The sequence below is a fragment of the Hyperolius riggenbachi genome, chromosome 12 (genome assembly GCF_040937935.1).
Source record: "Hyperolius riggenbachi isolate aHypRig1 chromosome 12, aHypRig1.pri, whole genome shotgun sequence".
NCBI classification, from domain to species: Eukaryota; Metazoa; Chordata; class Amphibia; order Anura; family Hyperoliidae; genus Hyperolius; species Hyperolius riggenbachi.
In genome coordinates, this window is record NC_090657.1 from 169,327,358 (window position 1) to 169,353,128 (window position 25,771).

The following is a 25,771-nucleotide window of genomic DNA, read 5'->3' on the forward strand; positions in this document are numbered from 1 at the left end:
TCTCCTCTCTCTTCCCTCTCTCTCCTTCTCCTCTCCCCCCCCTCTACTACTCGAAAGCCTTAGCCCCCCCTTATCTCTCCTGCGGGGGACTCCCATATCTGGCAAACCTCCCAGACACACGGGAGAAAGAGAAAGGAGAGAAAAAAAAACCTGAAACCGCACGCAGCAGCCACTAGCACAACCCGAGAGAGAGAAAAAAAAACCTACACAGGAAAACCAGTACGAACATACATTGGAAAATTTAGAGAGAAAACACTGCTGGAACAAACTGTCAACATGTAATACCAACACTTTCATTAGAATTAAACAAATGAAACACTATACTTGCCTGGCTCTACAGACTTGTACCGACTTCCAATCCGATCAGCTGACGGCAAGTTTTTTCCCACGAGTCGATGGACCTCGGTGAGCGTTTACTGAGCGTTCTCTCAGCGGATTCTCGGTCCCGAAGGTAACTTGCTCAAAACCTTTGCCTGGGATACCTCACCAAGGAATCCTTTGTTCGGCTAGATTGCGTGTACAACACAATCCAAATAAAACCGGTCCATGACTCGCCGCTGATCATCACCCGGATTGCAGCCCGTGTGTTGGCCTTTCTCTAGCGGCCTCCCACACACTACTTATCCTCTTGATAAGTTTTCCAGTCCGCGTCAACTCCGCTTATGTCGCTGTGGAATATCTTGAAAACTAGATAACTGACTGACATCTGGCCCGGTCCTTGCCTGCCTTTTCTGCTAGACAGCGCAGCTGGGTTCACGGCACCACTGTTATAAACTGTTCTTATCACCTTTCTTCGACACCATCGTCTCACAGACGGTGAGATCACTTGACTCTCCACACAGCAAACAGGAAATAGACTTTCTCAGGCTTCTCCAATGTTTCCGTTATTTATTCAAATCACAGAAAGACAGATAGATACAGTCATCATATCCTAGCTATGCAAATCTTCATGTTGCTCGTGATTAGACTCCCTACCGAAGTCTATCAGGTACCTTCTTCCTACCTACGTTACACTAAACTACCTATGTACATAGCATACATTATATCAGCTTACATAAAGGAATAACATGCTTAGAGGTCCCAGTCGGCCTTGCGAGCTAGTGCAGAAGGAAGAAGCAGAAGTGAGTTCTCCATCGCTCGCTCCAGATTTAATACCGGCTAGGAAAGAGTTAAATATGACATCATCTTCGCCACCCCCTATATCAGTCTATTGGTGGACCCACTCATGGTGTCATCATACCCGCCTACTCGATTAATAATCAATGAGACATTTGACATACATGCAGGAATGTGAATATTTACAAAACATGACTGATGTTTATTGTTCCAGGCCCAGGTCAGGGAGACCTGCGGCCTTGTTCAGAACAGCTTCTTGGTATGTTCTAGTTCTGCTGACAGAACTGCAGATTTTCTCTCTTCAGAGAAAATCCCCTTAAAGGGCAGGTCTGCTCATCAAGCCTTTTTGACTAACTCAGTCCAAATAACTGAGGCCTACTTAAATTATAACACTACCTACAGTAAAATATGGTGGTGGTTCCATCATGCTGTGGGGCTGTGTGGCCAGTGCAGGGGCTGGGAATATTGTCTAAGTTGAGGGATGCATGGATTCCACTCAGTATCAGCAGATTCTGGAGACCAATGCCTAGGAATGAGTGACAAAGCTGGAGCTGTGCCAGGGCTGGATCTTTCAAAAAGTCAATGACCCTAAACACTGCTCAAAATCCACTAAGGCATTCAAGGAGAGGAACAAGTGCAACGTTCTGGAACGGCCATCTCAGTCCCCAGACCTGAATATAATTGAAAATCTGTGGTGCTCAGAAGCCATCAAACCTGAATGAACTAGAGATGTTTTGTAAAGAGGAATGGTCCAAAATACCTTCAAGCAGAATCCATTGGAACCTACAGGAAGGGTTTAGAGGCTGTAATTTCTGCAAAGGGAGGATTTACTTAATATTGATTTCTTTTATTTTTTTGTGGTGCCCAAATGTATGCACCTACCTAATTTTATTTAATCTATTATTGAGCAATTTCTGTAAATCTAATAAACTTCATTTCACTTCTCAAATATCACTGTGTGTGTTTCTCCTATATGATATATTTAACTGACATTTTATATTGTAACAACCAATGGTTTATACAGGAAAATCATGACGATTAACAAGGTTTCCCAAACTTTCCCATCCCATTGTAACTAAAGGTGGGCCCACACCATGCAATATTCACTTCAGATCTGATTTGAGCAAGGGGTTAGATTGATATTCAAATTTGACATTTATCCAAAATAGAAGAAAAGTGTACACACGTATGATGTGTTTTTGAAATCCCGAACAGATTTCTGAATGCATAACAATCGAAAAATGGGTAGAAAAGGCCTACACATGGAACGTAAGCCAGTATTTAATTTCGATCCACATTTTCCAGCATGTCCAATCTGCTTCCGAACAAGGAAGAGATCCATTTTGAGCTGGGATCGGTTGCTGGCAACCGGTAGGCTGATAATTTGCCTGATAATTTTCCTGATTGGAAATGAGATCTGAAGGGTAAATTGCATGGTGTGTACCCAGCATTATATAGTCACATCATGGAGTCTTCTGCTGGTTCTGCTTGCTTGCAATGATCCCTTGTTCCTGTCTGGTCTCTTCAGGGATATGCTCGGAGCTGCTATCAAGCGGACCAGTCATTCTGGGAAATACTGAAGATCTGGATGTCCTGGAACTTCTCCTGGGACACTGGGTCCTGTGAAAGCTACTACAAAGCGCTGATGGTGGATCCTTTCTGGGAAGTGAATCCGCTCATGGTATGTAAAGCATGGGGAGGGGGGGGGGGGGGTTGGGGAGATGGGTGCAGCATGCATATTTTACTCCTGATCTTCTCTACCGAGCAGCATACAATTTGCGTGCAGGCCAAAAGTTATTGATTATTTCTAACCATGATGAGAAAAAGCTTTCAAGCTTGCCCAGTATTGGTGAACTGTCCTAATCCAGCCTAGAACAGCCCATCGGTTTCAGGACAAGTACCTTGCGTGGCCACTAGAGGCCTCTTGTGTTTGGCCTCTAGTATTAGTCACATGACCGAGAGAGACAGGAAGGAGCACCTGATGTTGGAGAGAAGACTCAGGAGAAGGTCTGCCAGTGGACAGGAGAGTGTAAGCTTCGCTGCGTACACCACATGTCACTTGTTGCATCTGGCACGATAGACTGAATCAATCGATTTTTGATTGAAAATCTGTTGATCGGGAATAATTTGTGGCATTGATTTTCTAGCAGATTCGATCGAATTGTCCGGGTATCTGTGAAAAAATCGGCCAGTGTATCACTACCCTTAAGAGCACTTCTGTGCCCACCACTAAAGAGTTTGAGGCTGTTGGGACCCAAGGGATATGGTCATTCAGTGTTTAATACAAAGCTCTCAGAGCTGACAAATCCTCCACTATCGTCATGTCCTCCTATTTATAGATTCATGGCATCTGGGCGGGCATATAAAATATGAGAAGACTTTATTTACTGCTCAACTCATCACCTAGTTCATCCTCACTGCATCAGGAAATCGGACGCAATATCTTAACAAATTCCCCATCCAGCAACTGCTGTCCTAAAAGAAACCCCTGGTGATTGGAATATGGAAGCTGCCATACTTATTTCCTGTTACACAATACCAGTTGCCTGGCAGCCCTGCTGATCTATTTGGCTGCAGTAGTGTCTGAATAAAACGAGAAACAAGCATGCAGCTAATCCAGTCACACTTCAGTCAGAGCACCTGATCTGCATGCTTGTTCAGGGTCTATGTCTCAAAGTAGCAGACCTGAACTCAGAACTTCCTCTCTGCTCTAAAAGATAAGCAACAGCATAATAACCTTTAAAAAAATTTAAAATTTTGTTACAGCTGATAGAAATCCTGCAATAAATCTGCAGTGTGTCTTCTTCCTGTGTTCATGGAAGCAGACATATTGTTAACATCCCATGTGATACAAATTAGCTGCTCTATGTAATGCCTGGCAGCTCTCCTGCTTTCTTTCAGCCACAATACCCCAGTCTAGTGCCGTAGCTCTGAGCTTGGCCCACGTCTTCACCTATAGACAAGCCCCCACTTGAACAGGACACTGAATAGGTCTCCTGACTTCGGTTACCCCCAGGTCTTAATATGCAAGGTATAGCGGCTGAGGCCGAGAAAGCCAGAGTACCACCGGATCAAACAAGACTATGCAGCTGAGTAATATTAGGTATTAGAGCAGAATGCTATTGGAGGAAATACACAGATCACACCAGGAGCTATGAACAAGGAAGCAAGATTGCTCAAAGTGACCGCAGCTCTGAGCCTCCGATAACCGCCACAATAAACAAAACACAATGGTTGCTCAGTGCGACCGCAGCACTGAGCCTCTGATTCCCACCACACTGAGTAACAAGGTCAGACGACAGACAGACGGATGGTTTGCCAATCTAATCGCTGCCCCAGCGATAGCAAACATCCACACTAACACATACAAGACAAACAAGTAGGAGCGTAATTAATAGCAACCACAGCTTATAGTTACGTCCACAGGAACAGAACTAACAGGAACAGACAGACAGAAGGATTGTTTTCCAATCTAATTGCTGCAATAGCAAACATCTACACTGGCACGGACAAGAGAAACAAGTAGGAGCATAACTAATAGCAACCATTGCTACAGTCATGTCCACAGGTACAGAACTAGCAGGAATACTACCAGTCACCAACGTGGTGATGGCAGAATCCAAGTTATCCGGATAGGAAAAGACTTCACTGTACCCCCGCGGGTACAATGAACATCCAAGCAAGTAAGACAAGGTAATGCAATAATATACAATTCAAACTTCACGCAAGAAACCCAGCAATCAACTTTGGCAAAGCTGAACGCTATGATGGGTAAGATGGGAAGCAGACTTTTCTATGCACATCAGCTAATGAGAGCAGACATGCAAATTTCCGCACAGCTGAATGGTAATAACACAATCCTGTGTTAGACTGATTGAAGGCTGCAAGCAAGAACTCTCATTACATATGCATGTCAGATTATACAACCACATGCATGTAAGAAATCCACAACTGTCTGGCTGCAGTTCAACTGCAGCAAGCCATAGGTGAATTCATGAAAACATCCTGAGCTACTCTGAACTGCAGAGTGATGGCAGATGGCAATGCGACTCGTTGCGAAGGCAATCAAAACTAAGCAACCAACTGCAGGCAGAGAAATCTTACCTGCTCGGTTGCAGCTCCACTGCAACTGACAGGAGGGATCCTTATACTCTTCCATGGTAGGCAGCTGACACCACTAAGGGATTAAATTACAATTTGTGATTAGCCACAGATGAGGGGGAATTAGGCTAAACTCTGTAAATACATACAGCGTATGTTTCTCTGTTTCCTTCTGTCTTGTGCAAGAGTTCAGATCCACTTTAATATTAATACTTTTAGACATAGATCGAATCTGATCAGGGAGAGATCTGTTGGCTGCCCATACACCATAGGCTCATCCCTGACTGGCACCAAGGGGGCACATTTACATCTGGGGGGACAGCGGACGGGTGGCAGAGGCGTTTGTTGCTCATCAGGATATTGCACGCCGTTACCGCTGCACACCCGATGGACCATGTCTGCTTGAGATGTTCCAGCATGATTGATCAATACATCGAACTGATTTTGGCCTGAAGTAGGTCATGTTGTCGGTCAGGCATGTTTGTTGTGGTACAGATTTGATAAATTATTTTAACTGGATGGTCGACTGGGCCGCAAAGTCTATAGATATAAGGCCACCTTTAGAGGCAGCAGATCAGCAGCACAGCTAGGCGCGTCTAGTGAAAAATGGCGCCGGCAAAAAAATGGCGCCCCCTTCTGCCCGATATATGTTTAAAACGATATTTATCGTTTTAAAGGTTAAAATAGTGCAAAACGAAATTTATCGTTTTAAAACTGTTTTTTTTTTTTTTTTTTTTTTGGTCCTGCCTGAACGATATTTATCATTTTAACCCCTGCTTTGCTGCCGTTTTGAAAATATCTGCCCGCCGGCTTTAATGTTTAATAGCAAAGCCCCCTTAAAAGCTAAAAACGCCAAATTTGCAGGGAATGTTAAGAAGAAAATTGTGAACAAGAGGAAAAAAAGTTTTTTCAAAAAGACCTTATAGTTTTTGAGAAAATCGATTTTGAATATTCTTCTTCTGACCGTGGGAAAATTAAACGCCCGTTGACTTTAGCGGTTAATAGCAAAGCCCCTTTAAATGCCAGAAACCCCAAAATGTGTAGGGAATGTTAAGAAAAATAGTGGGAACACGAAGAAAAAAAAATTGTTCAAAAAGACCTTATAGTTTTTGAGAAAATCGATTTCAAAATCTTCAAAGGAAATGTAACTATTTAAATCGCGTACTGACATTCCCGTGGAAACTTTTTCCGCCGACTTTAGCAGTTAATAGCAAAGTCCCCTTAAGTCCTAGCAACACCAAATTTGCAGGATATGTTAAAAAGATACTGGGAAACAATATTTAAAAAAAAAAATTGAAACATTTTATTTATTTATTTTTTTAATTAAAATTTTTGGGTTATGTTTAGAGTGTGGGAAAAGTTTTGAAAAAAATGACGTGGGGTCCCCCCTCCCGAGCCTCTGTAACCCCTTGTCTCCCATGCAGGCTGGGATAGCCAGAATGCGGAGCCCCGGCCGACTGGGGCTTCGCACCCTGAGCTATACCAGCCCGCATGGTCCATGGTATGGGGGGGCTTCGGGGGGGAGGGGCGGCCAAGCCTTTCCCTCCACCCCCCCCGGAGCCCTTGTCCAATCCATGGACAAGGGGCTCTTCCCCACCTCCGGTGCCCCAGGAGGAGGTGGGGGCGACGACTCCCTGGGGGGGGGGGTTCATGGTGGCATCTGGGAGTCCCCTGGGCTCGCTACATGATTTAAAAAATAAAACATTTAAAAAAATAGTGCTGCGCCACCTCCTGGGCGATATAATTGTATCGCCCAGAGGGTTAATGTTCTAAATTAACCAGAAATACTTACCTGTACCTTTAAGAAAAAAATCCCACGCCAATCAGGTCCCACGACAGTATCCTCCATCTTGCGACCTTCAGTTACATGTTGATTGAAGATCTCCGCCGCCCCGACGCCACACACGCCGCCTCCGCCGCACTGCTCTTAGCTATACTAAGTATAGCTGAGAGTTGCATCTATGCGTCTATACAGACGCATTAGCGCTAGCTGCCGCTGCCCTCCCTGCCTCCCCCCACCTGTCACCCTCACCCATGCTGACACCCAATGCACCCATGGGTGCCAGCATGGGTGAGGGTGACAGGTGGGGAGAGGCAGGGAGGGCAGCGGCAGCTAGCGCTAATGCGTCTATATAGATGCATAGACGCAACTCTCAGCTATACTAAGTATAGCTGAGAACAAAAAGCATCTTTAAATTTTGGCTCCAAGGCTCCCCATTGGTTCCTTATCGACCAATGGGGATCCTCCTGATCCCCATTGGTCTGTTAAGGAACCAATGGGGACCATTGGAGCTAAAATTTAAAGATGCTTTTTGCTCTTAGCTATACTAAGTATAGCTAAGAGCAGTGAGTGCGGCGGGGGCGGCGTGTGTGGCGTCGGGGCGGCGGAGATCTTCAATCAACATGTAACTGAAGGTCGCAAGATGGAGGATACTGTCGTGGGACCTAATTGACGTGGGATTTTTTTCTTAAAGGTACAGGTAAGTATTTCTGGTTAATTTAGAACATTAAAGGACTTTTCTCGTTGTTGTGTTTTTATTTCATTTAACCCTTTGTGGAAATGGGTAAGGGGTACAAAGTAGCCCTATACTCATTTCTCCTGGGAGGGGGGCAGGCATCTGGGTTCCCCTTCTTAAAGGGGACTCCCAGATGCCACCATGAACCCCCCCCCAGGGAGTCGTCGCCCCCACCTCCTCCTGGGGCACCGGAGGTGGGGAAGAGCCCCTTGTCCATGGATTGGACAAGGGCTCCGGGGGGGAGGGGAAGGCTTGGCCGCCCCTCCCCCCCGAAGCCCCCCCATACCATGGACCATGCGGGCTGGTATAGCTCAGGGTGCGAAGCCCCAGTCGGCCGGGGCTCCGCATTCTGGCTATCCCAGCCTGCATGGGAGACAAGGGGTTACAGAGGCTCGGGAGGGGGGACCCCACGTCATTTTTTTCAAAACTTTTCCCACACTCTGAACATAACCCAAAAATTTTAATTTAAAAAAAAAATAAATAAAATTTTTCAATTTTTTTTTTTAAATATTGTTTCCCAGTATCTTTTTAACATATCCTGCAAATTTGGTGTTGCTAGGACTTAAGGGGACTTTGCTATTAACTGCTAAAGTCGGCGGAAAAAGTTTCCACGGGAATGTCAGTACGCGATTTAAATAGTTACATTTCCTTTGAAGATTTTGAAATCGATTTTCTCAAAAACTATAAGGTCTTTTTGAACAATTTTTTTTTCTTCGTGTTCCCACTATTTTTCTTAACATTCCCTACACATTTTGGGGTTTCTGGCATTTAAAGGGGCTTTGCTATTAACCGCTAAAGTCGGCGGGCGTTTAATTTTCCCACGGTCAGAAGAAGAATATTCAAAATCGATTTTCTCAAAAACTGTAAGGTCTTTTTGAAAAAAAATTTTTATCCTCTTGTTCACAATTTTCTTCTTAACATTCCCTGCAAATTTGGTGTTTTTAGCTTTTAAGGGGGCTTTGCTATTAAACATTAAAGCCGGCGGGCAGATATTTTCAAAACGGCAGCAAAGCAGGGGTTAAAACGAAAATTATCGTTTGGGAGCAATACAAATATAAACGATAAATATCGTTTTTAAAGCCGGCGCCGTTTTTTAGCTGTCAAAAACGAAAAATAACTAGCGATAGTGGTTCTCTATGGGGCGCCGTTTTTTTAACTACGATAACTGGCGCCATTTTTAACGGACCCCCAGCTAGGCAATGTGTAAAGGAAATAAATGTCAGCCTCCCTCTCACTCCAGGTTCCCTGTAGGTCTGTGGGAATATTTGTGGCCTTGGCCCATCATTCTTTGTCCTGTCCGGTCGTAATGTTTGCCACTTGTGTGGCAAGTCGCAAGTCTTGATTTTTCTCATGTATTTGGCCTATAACATATTTTGCACAGTACAGGTAATGCTGCAGTCTGAAAGTCTTTATAATAATCGCCTCTCCAGGATTCTGGTACGGTGTGGAGTGATGATCCCTGCCTGTTCTGTCACTTTCACAAAGCCTTTAATTTTCTTAGGAGATTACAGGGATTAGAGATCTTAACAGACCTGTCACCATCTGCTACAGTGTGGCAGCAAGCTAATTCACGAGAGCCGATCGCTCCCCAGAGCCAGCTGCATCCACCAATCTCAGTATGGATTTACAACAGGAAGGCCATAATCAGTACTAATTAGCCTGATGCTGCTTGCCGGTTGCTTGAGCAACTGGCCAAAAAAAGCATAAACCTCCAATACCCCCCAACAGCAATACTCACCAATTCTTCAGCAACGTCCTGTAGCTCCTAGCAGGCTCTTGGTAGCCTCTGGTCACATCAGAAAGCCGCTGGGAGCTGCATAAAGGCTAGTAGACCTCTCTGGAATTTTGGTATTTTATTTAGAAAACATTTTTCTTTGCATTTTTAAAATCGATTTTCTCAAACATGCTCTTTTTTTTTTTTTTTTTTTTGTACCCTCTAGTCTTCTTACAGGGAACGAGAGAGGAAGGATAGGGAAAAAATAGCAAAAGGTTTTATACATACCTGGGGCTTCCTCCAGCCCCATAAGCACGGATCACTCCCACGCCGCAATCCTCCGCTTCCTGTATCGCCGGTACCGATCACTTCCGGCGGACGCGGCCAATTGTCCGCATCACAGGGGCTCCCTCCATACCCTTAGGCATGTGGCTGCGCAGTATGCAGCCGCACGCATAGGTATATGGAGGGAGCCCCTGTGATGTGGACAACTGGCCGACTTGCGGCAATGAGGGGACCCGGTACCGGCGGATCCAGCCAGCGGAGGACGGCGGCATGGGAGCGATCCAGGCTTATGGGGCTGGAGGAAGCCCCAGGTATGTATAAAACCTTTCCCCCAACGTCTCTGGCTCCCTTTAACTTATGTAGCAATTTTGGTGGCAATAGCATGTATGGGGGCTTTGTTGTTCACTGTTAAAGTCAGCACAAAATTGCGCAGAAATATGCAAAATTACAAATGTGTACATGAAATCAATTGAATTAACAAATTGAAATTACGTACTGTATAGGTGTAATTGCAAAAATGTTCATGTAATTGTAATTAGCTGATTATGATCATTATTACTCAGCACAAGGTGTTTTATGGATGGAGTTCGGGCTCAGGCTCTGATTGAGTTGACCAGTCCATGGCAGCCATTTTGTTCTGCAGCAGACATCTTGTATGGCTTCACATGTCATGGTTTGTGGTCCTTTCATGTCAGAGGACTAAACCAGAAAACCTATCGACCACACTTCCCAACTTGTGTAACAGTGTGAAGCAACGAAGGTCTGTCATTCATTACAAGGGAAAGAAAATTCTCATTCATAAACGCCATGACCGAAATGTGCTTTTATTTGGGAGCCGAGCTTCACATCAGGCGACCTGTGGCTCACCAGCTGTAGCGGGATTCCATTTCCCGGCCCGGCGTGATGTCCATAAGCCTGAGGCTCACACAGTGCTTTGTACACTCACAACAGCTGGGATCCAGCCCTCAATATTAAAGATGGACTCCTGGCAAACACGTTAACCCCACTTACACCAAGGATGTCAACTCTAAAGGGGAACTTCAGCCTATACAAACATACTGTCATCAAGTTACATTAGTTATGTTAATTAGAATAGATAGGTAATATAATCTCTTTTCCACCCTGTTTTACAAGAGCAGGCAAATGTTTGGGATTCATAGGGGCTGCCATCTTTGTCATGAGGGGAGCCATCTTTTTGGTTGAAAGGAGGTGACAAGGAGCAGGAGACACAGTTCCAACTGTCCTGTGTCCTGATTACCCCTCCCAGCTGCATGCGCTAGGCTTCAAATGTCAAATTCAAAATGTAAAAAAAAAAAAAATTGCACCAAAACAGCAGAACGAGAACAATAACATCAGAAATTTCATCATGCATTGCACAGCATCAGGGGAAAAAAGCCCGGGCAGTTTTCTTCTGTGCAGCTAAAAATGAGGCTTGTATAAGAGAAACAAAGTTCTGATGCTGTGAAACCGTTAAAGAAACATTAAGCCTTTTCAGTGTTGCTGAGTCGATTTTTAGTCCGGAGGTTCACTTTAATGAGCTCTTACGTCTTTCTCCACTTTCACCAATGCAAAAGTAGCCCTCGTCCAATCATCTCTATACATTTCAAGTATTATAATGAAAAAGAAGAAGAGGGAAAAATCGAGAGCCCCCGATAGTGTAATATTGTTGGTGTATTTGTCGTGAGAACAAATGGTGAAATTATACTCACAATTTGTAGGTTGCCAAGTTAGGCAACCACTTGCATCGCAGACGGGGAGATCAGACCTGTCCCCGCTCAGGTTTAAAAAGTCGCTCTCTGCGTAGAAGAAAGAGGGTGTCCACACCCATCCACCAGGTGGATATCACGTGATAAGAAAAACAGAGGCGCCAATAGAGTAAAATATGATACCAAATTAAAACAAATTAAAATGTGGGTGGCAGTGGTGGACTTGCCTACCCCCACTAAGACAAGGACCACTTTGTATGGTTAACAATGTAAATTTAATCAATTTAGTACTCCAAATTAACAATCAATTTGCAACGCGTTTCACGTGACACAAGCCCGCTTCCTCAGGCAAAACACATAAGAAGGAGCAACCTAGTAGCAGTCCGTGCTAGCGTGGCGCCTTTGACGCCACGCTAGCACGGACTGCTACTAGGTTGCTCCTTCTTATGTGTTTTGCCTGAGGAAGCGGGCTTGTGTCCCGTGAAACGCGTTGCAAATTGATTGTTAATTTGGAGTACTAAATTGATTAAATTTACATTGTTAACCATACAAAGTGGTCCTTGTCTTAGTGGGGGTAGGCAAGTCCACCACTGCCACCCACATTTTAATTTGTTTTAATTTGGTATCATATTTTACTCTATTGGCGCCTCTGTTTTTCTTATCAAGTATTATAATGAGCTCATCTACACTCCCATCTCTCTGTTGTCTCTAGTAATGGCTATGGAACTCCGCATGCGCTCACAGCAGTAACCGTCAAACACCTTCTAGTAAGAGTGAGAACTCCATCCGCTGGGTCAATGCAAGGCAATGCGGCTGTGCTATATAACTAAAGAAGTGTAGGGAATGCTTGGAATTTTTGCTCCCTGCGTTGTGCTGAACCAATGACACAAACTCATAAGAATTCTAGGAAGCCTTTTACAGCAATATACCAGATCATGTACTTTTGCCATGGTTTGCAGTAAGTTTAGTACAATGGTGATGCAGAAGCAAACTGAGATTGAAGGATATAGATCAGAGATTATTGGCCTTTGTGAAGTCAGGCAACATCTTTCTGGAATGGTTGCCAGTGAAACAGTGGACTCTATCACCATCAGGGTTGTGGAGTAAGAGCAATTTTTGGGTACCTGAAGTCGAAGTCGGTGGTTACATAAACCGAGTTGGATGATTTTTGTACCCACTCCATAGCTCTGCAAGGGCTGAGGAGTCGGAGCAATTCTGGGTAGTCGGAGTTGGTACTTTCATAAACTTGAAGATTGAGTTGATTTTTGTATCGACTCTACAGCCCTTGTCACCATGTTGGTGTGAGTTCACACTTCACTAGGCTAGCGGAGGCTGTTGCACAGGACAGGCAAAAAGTGGCCAGGACGCAGTTCAGCTCCTGGAATCTGCTGCAGATGCCGTGAGGACCACAGCTAAGAAAAATGATCTGTAGCCCCTGATGAAGTCCATGCTCAGCCACCTGTAAGATGCATTAAGATCCCTTAATGTAAACCTAATTTCTTTATTTCCATGAGGGGTGCATTGTTTACATCACAAAATTCATACTTACCTGAAACAAATTAATTTTTCTACCGGACATCCTCTTACTGCCACAGAAGCCGGAGTCTGTCAAGGATCTTCATCACTGGTACTCTTCTGCCTACTGATATTGCCTGCAGCCCATCCGCCTTCTCCTCTCACTTCTTCACCCTCAGATTATTGGAGAGAAGGGCTGGATTAGCTTTGACATACTAAGCCAGTGGTGCTCAAACTTTTTTTGGGTGAGGGCGCCCTTGATGGCTTTGAATTTTTTTTCATGGCACCCTTCAGCAAAATCAACTACCGAAATGCCATTATGACCATTATTAGGCAACAACCGCCCTCCAAATAGTCAGTGACCCCATGTTAGGCAGCATTACCTCCTCCAAAGTCATTAACTCCCCATCAGGCAGCACCCCCTTCAAACTAATCAGTGACCCTGCAACAGACAGCATCCACCTCTGCAGTTAGTCGATGAGGAAGTAATCCCCCTCCCCCAATATGCAGCACCCCCCTTGAATGAACATGACAAGGATAAAGAATGTCTTTTAGAGCAGGGGTCCCCAACCTGTGGTCCGCGGCCCAACTGCAAACCTCCCACGAACCAGGAGTGGGCTGTCCTCTTGCCCCCCCACCCCCACCCGCTCCTAGCTATACTGGGCACTATACTAGCTATACTGGGGCACTATACTAGCTATACAGGGGCAACTATACTGGGGCACTATACTAGCTATACTGGGGCGCTATACTAGCCATACTGGGCACTATACTAGCCATACTGGGCACTATACTAGCCATACTGGGCACTATACTAGCCATACTGGGCATTATACTAGCTATACTGGGGCGCTATACTGGGGCAACTATACTGGGGCACTATACTAGCTATACTGGGCATTATACTAGCTATACTGGGCACTATACTAGCCATACTGGGCACTATACTAGCCATACTGGGCATTATACTAGTTATACTGGGGCACTATACTAGCTATACTGGGGCACTATACTGGGGCAAATATACTAGCTATACTGGGGCACTATACTAGCTATACTGGGGCACTATACTGGGGCAACTATACTAGCTATACTGGGGCACTATACTAGCTATACTGGGGCACTATACTAGCTATACTGGGGCACTATACTAGCTATACTGGGGCACTATACTAGCTATACTGGGGCACTATATTCACTATACTGGGGCACTATACTAGCTATACTGGGGCACTATACTAGCTATACTGGGGCACTATATTCACTATACTGGGGCACTATACTAGCTATACTGGGGCAACTATACGAGCTATACTGGGCACTATACTAGCCATACTGGGCACTATACTAGCCATACTGGGCACTATACTAGCCATACTGGGCACTATACTAGCCATACTGGGCACTATAATAGCTATACTGGGCACTATACTAGCCATACTTGGCACTATACTAGCTATACTGGGCACTATACTCGCCATACTTGGCACTATACTAGCTATACTGGGCACTACTAGCCATACTGGGGAAACTATGCTAGCTATGCCGCCGCACAACCCCCCACCCCCCTCCCCCCCGTAACCCGCTGTGCACGACACTGTCCACTAGGATGCACCCAGTTTGGGAACCCCTGTACTAAGCTGTTCTCTTATGTGGTGTCCTGTATGACATCCTTGCCACTGGGTATGTACTCTTAGTTGTGGGGCTATGGAGTGGTGGTGATTTGGGGAAAGTAAGGCTGTTTAGATGCAAACTTATTATCCTTTGCAAAGTAGAGGTTTGCAGCCCCAGTAAATAGCAGCTCATGCAGAGGAGATCTGCATGAGCGTTAGTCGGGCAATGATAATGTAGAGAGGGAGCAGAGCTTGATACATTACCCGAGATCAGCATTGATCTCGTCTGGACACATTGAGGTCGTCATCTAGTATGTCCCAGTTCTGGTGACTGAGATCCCATGGGAATTTCTGAAGGTACTCAATGTTCTTGAAACATAATTTTTTTTTTTTGTGGAAGCGTTTATACAAATAGCTTTAACGACCGTGGCTACCGTCTGTTCACAGGCCAAAGGGAAAGGATCTTTCATTAGGCTGGAAATGAAGATCTGTTCTCACGAATTCAGGGCTCCATAAACATAATAACAGTCCTCTGGCCTCATTAAGCAGTCTATATATTTTTCAAGTGTAATTGGTATGTAAATATTGTGTTACAAGGTCCACTGAGCATAATAGAGCCCTAACCCTGAGCCCCTCTTCTGACTTCTTAATGCGGCCCAGAAGCCAGTGTTATGGTTGACCAGGCCCGTAGTATCCAAAATCCTGCCCAACGTAATATTTACGTAGAGCACTTCCATGGCTTCTCTAATCCGTTCATGCTCTGAGATTAGGCCTGTGTGTTTTTACTTGAGGAACCTTTCCACCTTCCTAAACTATTAGAGATGCTATTGTATGGAAGTTACCAGCTTCTGCCTCTATCCGCCATCCGGGAGGTCCAGCAATCTGGGAATCGGCAAAGCAAGGGTTTCTCATATGTTGTAGACCAAACAATTCCTGATGTTGGCAGACACGTAGATGTGTAACAGGTGGGCTGTGTGCTGTGCCAGGATGCAGGTTGATAAAGTGGCCTACACAAGGCAATAATAGAATGGTACTGCTACTAACTTGGCTCTGCAAGATGAAAATAAGTGCACTATTATTTATATATTATCTTTATTTTCCTTTTTAAATATATCATATTACAAACAACAAAAAACAAAACAAAAAAAAAAAAAACAGCACTTTTACACAATACCCACTAAATGGATTTTAAAAACATATACATTTGTCTTTTTAGGGATAAAAAAACAAACCTTTCAATTTCTTCTCCATCATATTTCAATCAATTCCCCTTTTCTCTTCATAATTATACCATCCTTACTTTCCATCCAATAAATCCTATCACAATCACTTCTATATACATTTATTCTTCACTTTCTCTCTCTCATTTTTTCTCGGGTCAATCTGGTTTCCTATTCCCTCCTCTTGTGTTAGATTCATTATATCGCTGAGTCAGCTGGCCCCTCTTGTCCTGATCCCTTTCTTACCCTCTCATATTCCGGTGTCAATTTGTATTCCTGCCAGTGTTTCCATCTTTCCTCATGTCTTCCCCTGTTTCCATGTATATAACTGGTTAAATCTTCCATTCTCCAAACCCCATCTACTTCCACAAACCATTCCCATATTGTAGGCCTTTGAGTTGCCTTCCAGTATTTAGGTATGAGAATCCTGGCTGCGTTCACCAGGAATCTCATCAGTGATCTCTCATACTTCTTGGTGGACCAATCATTACTGTGAAGCAGGAAAAAGGCAGCTTCATCTGGGGGTTCCGTTCCCGTGATTAATCTAATTTGTTTCCTTATTTCTACCCAGAATTTCTGTATTTCTTTACACCCCCAGAATACATGTAATAAGTCCCCTCCCTCACTCCCACATCTCCAACAGAGCGCCGAGGCACCTGGGTACATCCTACTGATCCTGTCCGGGGTATAGTACCATCTAACAAAGATCTTATACCCCGCTTCCTGTCCCCTGGTGGATATAGATGATCTACTTGCCCATTTTACTATGTCCCTCCACTGGTCTTCTGAAAATGTTTTTCCCAAATCCCTTTCCCACTTACTCCTAATCTCTACTGTAGGGTCCTCTGTTTCATTTAATAATGTATATATTTTTGAAAGTGTCCCTCTATGCTGCCCCCTTCCCATACACAGCTTCTCAAATGGGGTAAGATTCCTACTCAACATCTCCTTAGTACCATAGCTCTGTAAGAAGAATTTAAATTGTACATGGCTCCATTCATCTATTTCCCCTCCCCCCTCCTCCGTGCTTATTTCTGGTATGGGTACCCACCTCCCATCCCTCACAAGATCAATAGCCCTTAATTCTTTCCCCCTTCTCCTCCAACCTGAATACCTTACTGGGTTCCTCCCCATAGGGAAATTATGTTTCCTAGGATTGGGATAAGAGGTGTTGGCCACGGGGACATTTCTGCTTTCTCCCTATTTTTATCAAAAATCTTTATCGTCGATTCTATCATTTCTGCTCCTTTACTGGATATAATCTTCCTACTTTTTTGTGCTGACCAGGGTAAATTCCTTAGGGGGTATCCTATTATATCCTCCTCCAAGGCCACCCATCTCTTCTCCTCTCTATGCCTATGCCAATCTATTATTTTAGTTAAATTAGCTGCTTCATAATAATATTTCATATTTGGGACCGCTAACCCTCCCTTTTCTCTTTCTGCTGTCTGCAATCTACCCCTTATTCTCGTCTTCTGGCCCTTTCCCACAAATTTATTTATGGAGCTTGTAAGATCCCTAAAAAATGCCGATGGAACCGGTATGGGCAGGGCCTGGAATAAGTACAATAGCCGGGGAAGAATATTCATTTTTATTATGGCAATTCGCCCAAACCATGAGAAACTTGGCCGGTCTCAAGCTCCCAAGTCCTGTTTCACCCGTTCCAGGATCGGGGCATAATTATGTATCACCATCTCCTTCATACTAAACATTATTTTTACCCCCAGGTACCTCAACACTCCCCCTGGCCATCTAAAGGAGAAATTCTCTTTAAGCAACACCTTTTGCTCTTTATTCATGCCCCGACTTATTGCTTCAATTTTATCAAAATTAATCTTCAAATTTGACATCCTATTAAAAATCTGGAGTTCCTTCATCAGGTTTGGGAGAGAGATGAGTGGCCTCTCCAGGTAGAATAGAAAATCATCTGCGTATGCCGCCACCTTGTGTTCCGATCCCTTCACCTTTATACCCCGTATGTTGGAGTCCTGCCTCACCCTGCACAAGAAGGGCTCCACCGATAAAGCAAAGATCAATGGGGACAAGGGGCAACCTTGCCTAGTTCCGTTTCTTATCATAAAGGGTTCTGAAAGAACCCCATTAACTCTTACTCTTCCATTTGGTGTAGAATACAATGCCATCATCATAATCCCCATTTTTTCCTTTATACCTATAACTTTTAATACTTCCTCAATAAAAGACCAATCCACCCTATCATAAGTGCACTATTATTTAACTCACTGAAATTAGACTGGCTAAAGCCATTTCATGTAACAGATGGGAGCCTTTGAATGCCTGACCTTCATGATGAAAACGGTGCTCACCAGGCATGAGATAATAATAATAATAATAATAATAGTAATATTATTTTTATGAGATTTTCTCCCTGGGGACTTGAAACACTGCGACCCTGCGTTCTGCAGTCTCAGAGGCTTGGGAAAAGAGGTGGGTTTTTAGCCTTTTCTTAAAGGAGTCGTCAGGCAAAAAATTGTTTCACTTATCTGGGGCTTCTACCAGCCCCACGGAGCCATCCTGTGCCCTCGTAGTTGCTCACTGTTGCGGGCCGCATTGCGTACATTTTTACGCATTTCCACGGGTGCGGGAACATTAACATATACATTTTTACGCGTTAGTGGTGCAACGCGTAACCACTAATGCGTAAAAATGTATGTGTTAATGTTCCTGCACCAGTGGGAATGCGTAAAAATGTACGCAATGCGGCCCGCCGACCCCGAGGTTGGCAAAAAAAACGAAACTAGCTGGCGGCAGGGGACTGGAGCAGCAGTGACTGACTTGGAGGGTACAGGCTGGCTGCATGGGGCTGGTAGAAGGCCCAGGTAAGTGAAACTTTTTTTTTTTTCACTTGGTTGATGCACACATTTCCTCTCTGGTGTAATTAGCGAAACTTTTTTTTTTGCCTGACGATTCCTTTAAAGCTGTCCAGAGAAGGAGCCACTCGCACTGATTGTGGAGGCAAGTTCCATAGAGTTGGGGCTGCATAGGCCCGATCACCAAATGTTAAGTGTATCCTAGGAATAACCAGATTCATCTTACTGGCAGAGCAGAGGGTACGTGGAGGAACATATAGTTCCAATAGTTCCGCTATATACTTGGGTCCCATGTGGTTTAGAGCCTTGAATTCCAGCAGGCAGATCTTAAAATGGATTCTCCATGTTACTGGCAAACAATGAAGAGTTTGCAGTACTGGGGAGATATGTGAGCTGTGGGGGGCATTGGCTAGGAGTCTGGCTGCTGCATTCTGTACTAGTTGTAAAGGGCGCAGAACTTTATCTGGGGATCCGATGAATAGGGCATTGCAGTAGTCCAGGCGGGAGGAGGATACAAATTCATGAACTAGCGCAGGTAGGTCTCCAGCTGGGATAAGGTGATTTAACATTTTGCTATATTTCTCAGATGGAAAAATGAGGACTTGACTACAGCCAATACCTGCAGTGTTGGCTTTCCATGCAGTATCACCCCAAGGTTTCGAGTCTTTATATTGTACGGTATCCCCCCTTATTGCTAGTTTGAAGTGGGAAGAGTTTTGGACTTTATCCATCATGTGTGGAACGCCTACCACCAACACCTCTGTTTTGTCAAAGTTCAGCCTTCAGTTTTGTCAGAGTTTAGATATGTGATCAAAGATGTCATGCTGGTCCTTTGCAGTTTCGAATTAGGCCAATTGGCTTTCCTAACAGCTGGAATTAGCTTTATATTAAGGATCTTTAGTGGTCACGTGATCTATTATGAGCTTCAGTGTTCTCCCTATCGCAGCATTGCTTAAATCCCTCTACCACATCCCCACTTGAAACCTCCATACTCCCTATGCAATTGATTTAAAGCAATATACAAGATTAGGGCATGACAGGGCGTGTCCTAAAGCTGTGCTAGTAGGCTTTTACTGTGTTGTGATCATTTGTGCTGCATTTTGTCATGTTTAGTTGGGAAGCCCTTTTTGTTGCAGTTTCTCCTTTTTGCAATGTGAAAAATGTGAGTTCTTACCAGAATTTTTTTTTTCCAGATTTAGCTGCATGTTAGATTTGTCTGTTCAATAAGCAGCATGAGAAGCTTTTCATCTAAGCAAACAGCTGATTTACAGAGCAGGCAAAACCCACCCTCCAGGCTGGAGGAAGTGATGTCACATATTAGGTCCGACTTACTGTCTTGCCTCTTAAACAGACTTTATCAGAAAAAAACAGACCATGACCACATTTTCTGCTGTTTAGCAGTATAGTGCAGAGCCCAATAGTTATGCCTGAGATCTAGTCAGAAAGGAAGACAAACCGAATCCAGTTCCGTTATCAAGAGCAGTGGAGAGTGTCAGATGGTGTTTTGTTGAGGGAGCTTCTGAGAGTATAAGGGGTTATGAGTAGGAATTGTCAGTAATGCAGGATTTTCTTTGATGCAAATGTATGCAGCTTGAAAATGAACCAATCTAATTTCACCTTGATAGAATCTGTTTGGTACATTTTCAAGCTACAAAAAAATTGTCTAATCCTGCATCAACTTGGAATTTTTGCCATCTCTTTAAACCAGGGGTCTCAAACTCAATTTACCTGGGGGGCCGCAGGAGGCAAAGTCAGGATGAGGCTGGGCCGCATAAGGAATTTTACAATCGCGGCGCATCGCCGCCTCTGCCCGCCCCTCTCACTCTTCCTTCACAGAGAGGAGCGGGGAGAGGCGGCGATCCGAGTGGCGATTGACGTCAGGAGGGGCAGAGCTGAAGCTGAAAGCTCTGCCCCTTCCAGGAAATGCCGGCGGATTGCCCCCCGGGCAATTTGGGGGCTCTGCAGCCCTTGTTTAGCGGCGGGGATGCGGTGGATTACTTGGGAGCACTGAAGCGAACTATAAGGAAGCTTTTGCCAGCGAGGGCCACAAAATATTGTATCGAGGGCCACGAGTTTGAGACCCCTGCTTTAAACTATATAGTTGGGGAGAGTCCATAAGCTCACACACAGACTGCAGGGTCGCTCCTGTGTTGGCAGTCAGCATGATCGTTAACAAACAATATTTACAAAACAATGCTGTTGTAAAAGACAAATCTTTCATATTTCTTCATTGGCTGTGGTACATGCACAATAGAAAGAGGAGCCTATGGGCATGGAAAGCAAGCATGCCTGGATCACAAGATAGACTTGCCCTCTAGAAACACGTACCTGGGTATGAACCACAGTTTACTTTAACCACGTCAGTGTTCTCCCCAGAATTTTTTTCCAGCCGGGTGGCATGAAATAGTAGCCGGGTGACATGAAAAAGTAGCCGGGTGGGGAGAGTTGAAAATGCAGGGCAACTGTGCTTACAGCATAGGAATAGGTGAGGAGGTGAGCCGATGACAGCCGGGTGGTCACAAAATCTAGCCGGGTGGAGCACCCGGCTAAAAGAGCCTGGGGAGAACACTGCACGTGTGTGCCCACATACAGTATATCTGCTTCCCGGCAGACTTAATCTCAGCGCTTGGGGCGTAGATATACGCATCTATACACATCCGCATGAGCCGTGCATTACTTTCAGAAGACTAATATGTACGCCCCTGGAACATGAACAGTCTTCCCACAGGCCATAGATATACTACTGCAAAAGTAGCTAGTGGGTAAGATATGTTGGACCTCATACTACATGGAGGTGGTATATTTGGTCAGCGAGTATTTAGTATCTATATTTATTTAAGCATTTAAATAGCACTGACATATTACGCAGCACTGTACAGAGTATATTGTCTTGTCACTAACTGTCCCTCAGAGGGGCTCACAATCTAATCCCTACCATAATCCTATGTATGTAACGTGTAATGCATATATCATAGTCTAGAGCCAATTTAGGGGGAAGCCAAATAACTTATCTATATGTTTTTGGGAATGCACGGAGGAAACCCATACCGACACGGGGAGAACATACAAACTCCTGGGATTTGAACTGGGGACCCAGCGCTGCAAGGCGAGAGCGCTAGCCACTGCGCCACCGTGTTGTGGAACAGGTACGCGGTCAAGCAGGGAGCTGTGTGTATGAGTCTGGATTTTTTGTCCTGTGTATCCCTGACATCCCTTCAGGGCCGGTTTAAGCAACAATGGGGCCCCAGGGCAAAATAAACCTGGGGGCCCCCCCAACATATACCCCGGAACAAAAATCGGCATTAGGGGACCTTTTTTGCAGCTGGTATAGTCAGGGTGTGAAGTCCCAATCGGTCGGAGCTCCACATTCTGGCTATCCCAGCCTGCATGGGGGACAAGGGGTTAAAAAGTTTCAGGAGGGGGGACCCCACAAATTTTTTTTTTAAATTCCCACACTCTAAACATAAAAAAAAAAAAAATTGGGAAAATAGGAAAACATGCCAGGGATCTTCATACAGCCATATTGCGGCTGTATAGTGATCCCTGGCCAAAGAGCTGCGGCTGCGTATAGACCCCCTGGAAACCCAGTCAGGAAATTTATTGCGCTTTCGTTTGATGCATGTAAAATTACACTACCGTTAGGTTTGCTACTAAAAGTGACATTTACCGCATTTAAAAGTATACTTTTTTTCCTTCGAAACTTTAAAATCGATTTTCTCAAAAACTATAAGGTCTTTTTGAAAAATAGTTTTTTCCTCTTATTCCTAATGATCTCCTTAACATACCCTGCAAATTTAGGGTTTCTAGCATTTAAGGTGGATTTGCTATTAACCATTAAAGTCGGCAGGTTTTTAAATGTGTTTTTTTTTCCTTTGAAACTTTAAAATCGATTTTCTCAAAAACTATAAGGCCGATTTTGAAAAAATTTTTTTCCTCTTGTAGCCACTGGGGGCCCCTACAAGCTCTGGGGCCCTGGGGCAGCTGCCTCCTTTGCCTTAATGGTAGCGCCGGCCCTGCATCCCTTTAGCTGTGCTGCAGCCACCAGTGGGAGCTCTTCTGTATAAGGGTATACAGATATTCACATCTAAAAGGATGCAAAAAAGCCTCATAAAAGTCTCCTTCCCCTGCTATGCCAGAGGGAAGTCCCGCCTTCCAGGGAGTCAGACCAAATCAGGGTGAGCAGCAGGGCTGTGTGGAACTCCCTATTGACTGCCTGGCTCTCCCTATTGGCTATCTCTTGGAGCATGGAAAGAGTGAGTCACCGGCTGGTCAGAGTAAAAAGAGGTAAATACTGAACACTTTTGCTTTATTTACTGAATACAGAAATCTTTGTGATTTGCAATTTCTTGACATTTCTAGAGGCAATTACTGCACAAGTCGGTAATTTACCTCACTAGTCTATAATTCTAATTTTCTGTGCAGTAATAAGGTTAGTGAATTGGAATTTGGGAAGGTGATCAGTGTTCAGCATTACAGAATGAGTTGAGGCCATAGAGTTATTTGCCAGTTCCTCAGTTTTCATGCACTGCTGTGAGTCACACCCCACAACATCTGTATGGCAGCTTTAATAACGAGCTCAGAACTGAGCTATCAAGCCATAGCAGCAGGGACTTGGTTAATTCTGTATTAACTACTTCCCGACCGTGTCACGCCGATGGGATTTAGACCATCTAATTACCCGTACAGCGCTGCGATCTACAGCAACGCTGTACTGGGGACAGCCGTGTCACACGGATGTCCCCTCCTGAGGCACAGAGGTGAACGGCTGTCACAGGCTTCAGCCTAAGCTTATCACGGGGATTGGCTGGCGGGGGGGAGGGGTGTGTGGGGGGGGGGGGAGGTAGGAAGGGCGACGTACAACAGATTAAAAAAAAACACATTTTTTTTAAATTAAAAAAACAAAACACACATACATAAACAAACAAACAAACATCTGGGGGGCGATCAGACCCCACCAACAGAGAGCTCTGTTGGTGGGGAGAAAAGGGGGGGGGGATCACTTGTGTGCTATGTCGTGTGGCCCTGCAGCTTGGCCTTAAAGCTGCAGTGGCCAATTTAAGGAAAAATGGCCTGGTCTTTAGGGGGGTATAACACTGCGGTCCTCAAGTGGTTAAAGTGAGCATAAGCAGTTTTTATATATATATATATATATATATATATATATATATATATATATATATATATATATATATATATATATGTATGTATATGTGCGTGTGTGTGTGTATAATTTTTTTTATTTTAGATTCTTTTTTTTTTTTTTTTTTTACAAAAAAATGTTTACTTTGATATTTCTATACATAACTGATCGTGTTAACAATCTAATAATTTTATCATATTGTGTAAGGCCACCATTTACATTGGGTAGACCTGGTGGGAAAAATGTTGGTTTGTCTGCAGTATGTAGCAATCGATGACTTGCTGATTTGCGAGCTCTGATGACGAGCTTTCGATGAGCTCCCTTGTAGTCATTCTTCCCATTGCTGAGAATGCAGAGAGGTCTGTGGTGACAGTCGTAGGAGGAGGAGATGGTAGCTTGATGTGTTCCAGCGCAGTCTGCACATAATGCTTTACACACGGCGACATTCATCTGAAGACGAAACTTTCCACTCTGTTCAGTCTGCGCACCTGTTTATGTTTTACACCTCAAAGGTCACTGATCGTCAGTCTAAATAAATCTATTTCCCAGCAAATTGCCCTTATTTATCTCTCTGATTGCAAACAGCAGTTTAACGATCCATTTGGAGCACAAGGTGGACATATTATATGACTTAATCAAGACTCTTTGACTTTCGCCATTGTGCAAATGACTTTATGAAAGTTACGTTTTACGACCTCTCCTCCCAGCACCCTTTACCCAGTAGCAGCAGATATTGTTCAAAGTACCGATGTTTTCAGGCTACTTAGAAGCTAAAGTGTGCACTGTAGCTCCGCCCCCTTGCATGCGACACAGCGTAGTGGTGAAGAGGATCGTAGTGTCAGACTTTTCCGGACACTTTGATCTACCGGACTAGATTTGGTAACGGTGCCCCTAGTGATTACTTCAAAAATTCCAATGTTATATTTAAATTATGTGGTGCATTCACAAGGCCTCTTCGGGCTGGGCGGTCAGGAAACTCTTTCAAGGTAGCATGCATAGGCTGTCCAGATTGAGGCCATATCTTATGTCTTCTTAATTAGTCTTTAAAGATAGTCTGAAGCCTCTTTAAAAATTATTTTTTACCTCTTATTTATGTTAAGGATCATTGGCAGACCTAAAACGCCGCTATCCCCTGGCCGAATGAGGGTTTTATCACCCTCAAATCTCCAGGGCAAAAACGGGGGAGCATTTCCTGGAGTTGGCCGAGCTTTCTGCAGATCGTCGCCTCTCCTCACCCCTCTCAGTCTTCTTTCACTGAGCGGGGTGGGAGAGAGGCGGAGATCCACAGTGGATTGATGCAAATGGAGGCAGAGCTACAGCGCTAAGCTCTGCCTCCCTGGGAAGCAAAATCCACGACCAAGAAAGTCGTGGATTTTTGCCCTAGGAATTGAGGGTGATAAAACCCTCATTCGGCCAGGGGATAGCGGCGTTTTAGGTCTGCCACATAAATAAGAGGTAAAAACTAATTTTTAAAGAGGCTTCAGAGTCTTTTTAAGTCCACTTGCAGATTGGATCTGACCTATCAAAAATTAATCCTTCACATGTTCAGATGTAACTTCATATCAACATTAACCACTTAAGGACCAAGGGCTTAAGCTCCTCATTTGTTGATGATCTATCATATGGGGGGGGGGGGGGGGGGTAGCTATAACGGCTCCGTGGCCACCAAATCCTCTATCGTATTCTTATCCTGGGACCTGGTCTCCCTATAAACTGTAATCTACCACCACTAATACTGGAAGATAGGCTAGTGTGACCGGATTTCTTTTTTTTTTTTTTTTTTTTTTTTTTTTTTTTTTTAGGGATAAACCCCTTTGTATCTTTTCTCTTTTTCTTCTTTCTTATAGAGTACTGCTAGTTGTTTTCTTATCTACATTTATTAATGTGTGGTCGTTACTGTATTGTATATAGGAGAGGGATGTGCACATTTAGTTTTTTTTTCAGATTTATATAGTGCTGGCATCTTCCGCAGCGCTGTACAGAGTATATTGTCTTGTCACTAACTGTCCCTCAGAGG

The 25,771-nt window shown here is 44.3% G+C and overlaps 1 protein-coding gene across 4 annotated transcripts in view; it reads left to right on the plus strand.

Annotated features, from left to right (window-relative positions):
- Positions 1-25,771, plus strand: part of LOC137542500 (chloride channel CLIC-like protein 1) — a 392,696-nt gene that overhangs the window by 188,663 nt on the left and 178,262 nt on the right. For 3 of the 4 annotated variants that reach the window (XM_068264465.1, XM_068264467.1, XM_068264466.1), the window contains exon 3: positions 2,645-2,797. The exons of the other annotated variant lie outside the window; for it this stretch is intronic. In XM_068264465.1, coding sequence (XP_068120566.1) covers positions 2,645-2,797 — 153 coding nt within the window. The remainder of the gene's footprint in view (positions 1-2,644; positions 2,798-25,771) is intronic. 4 annotated transcript variants of the gene reach the window in all.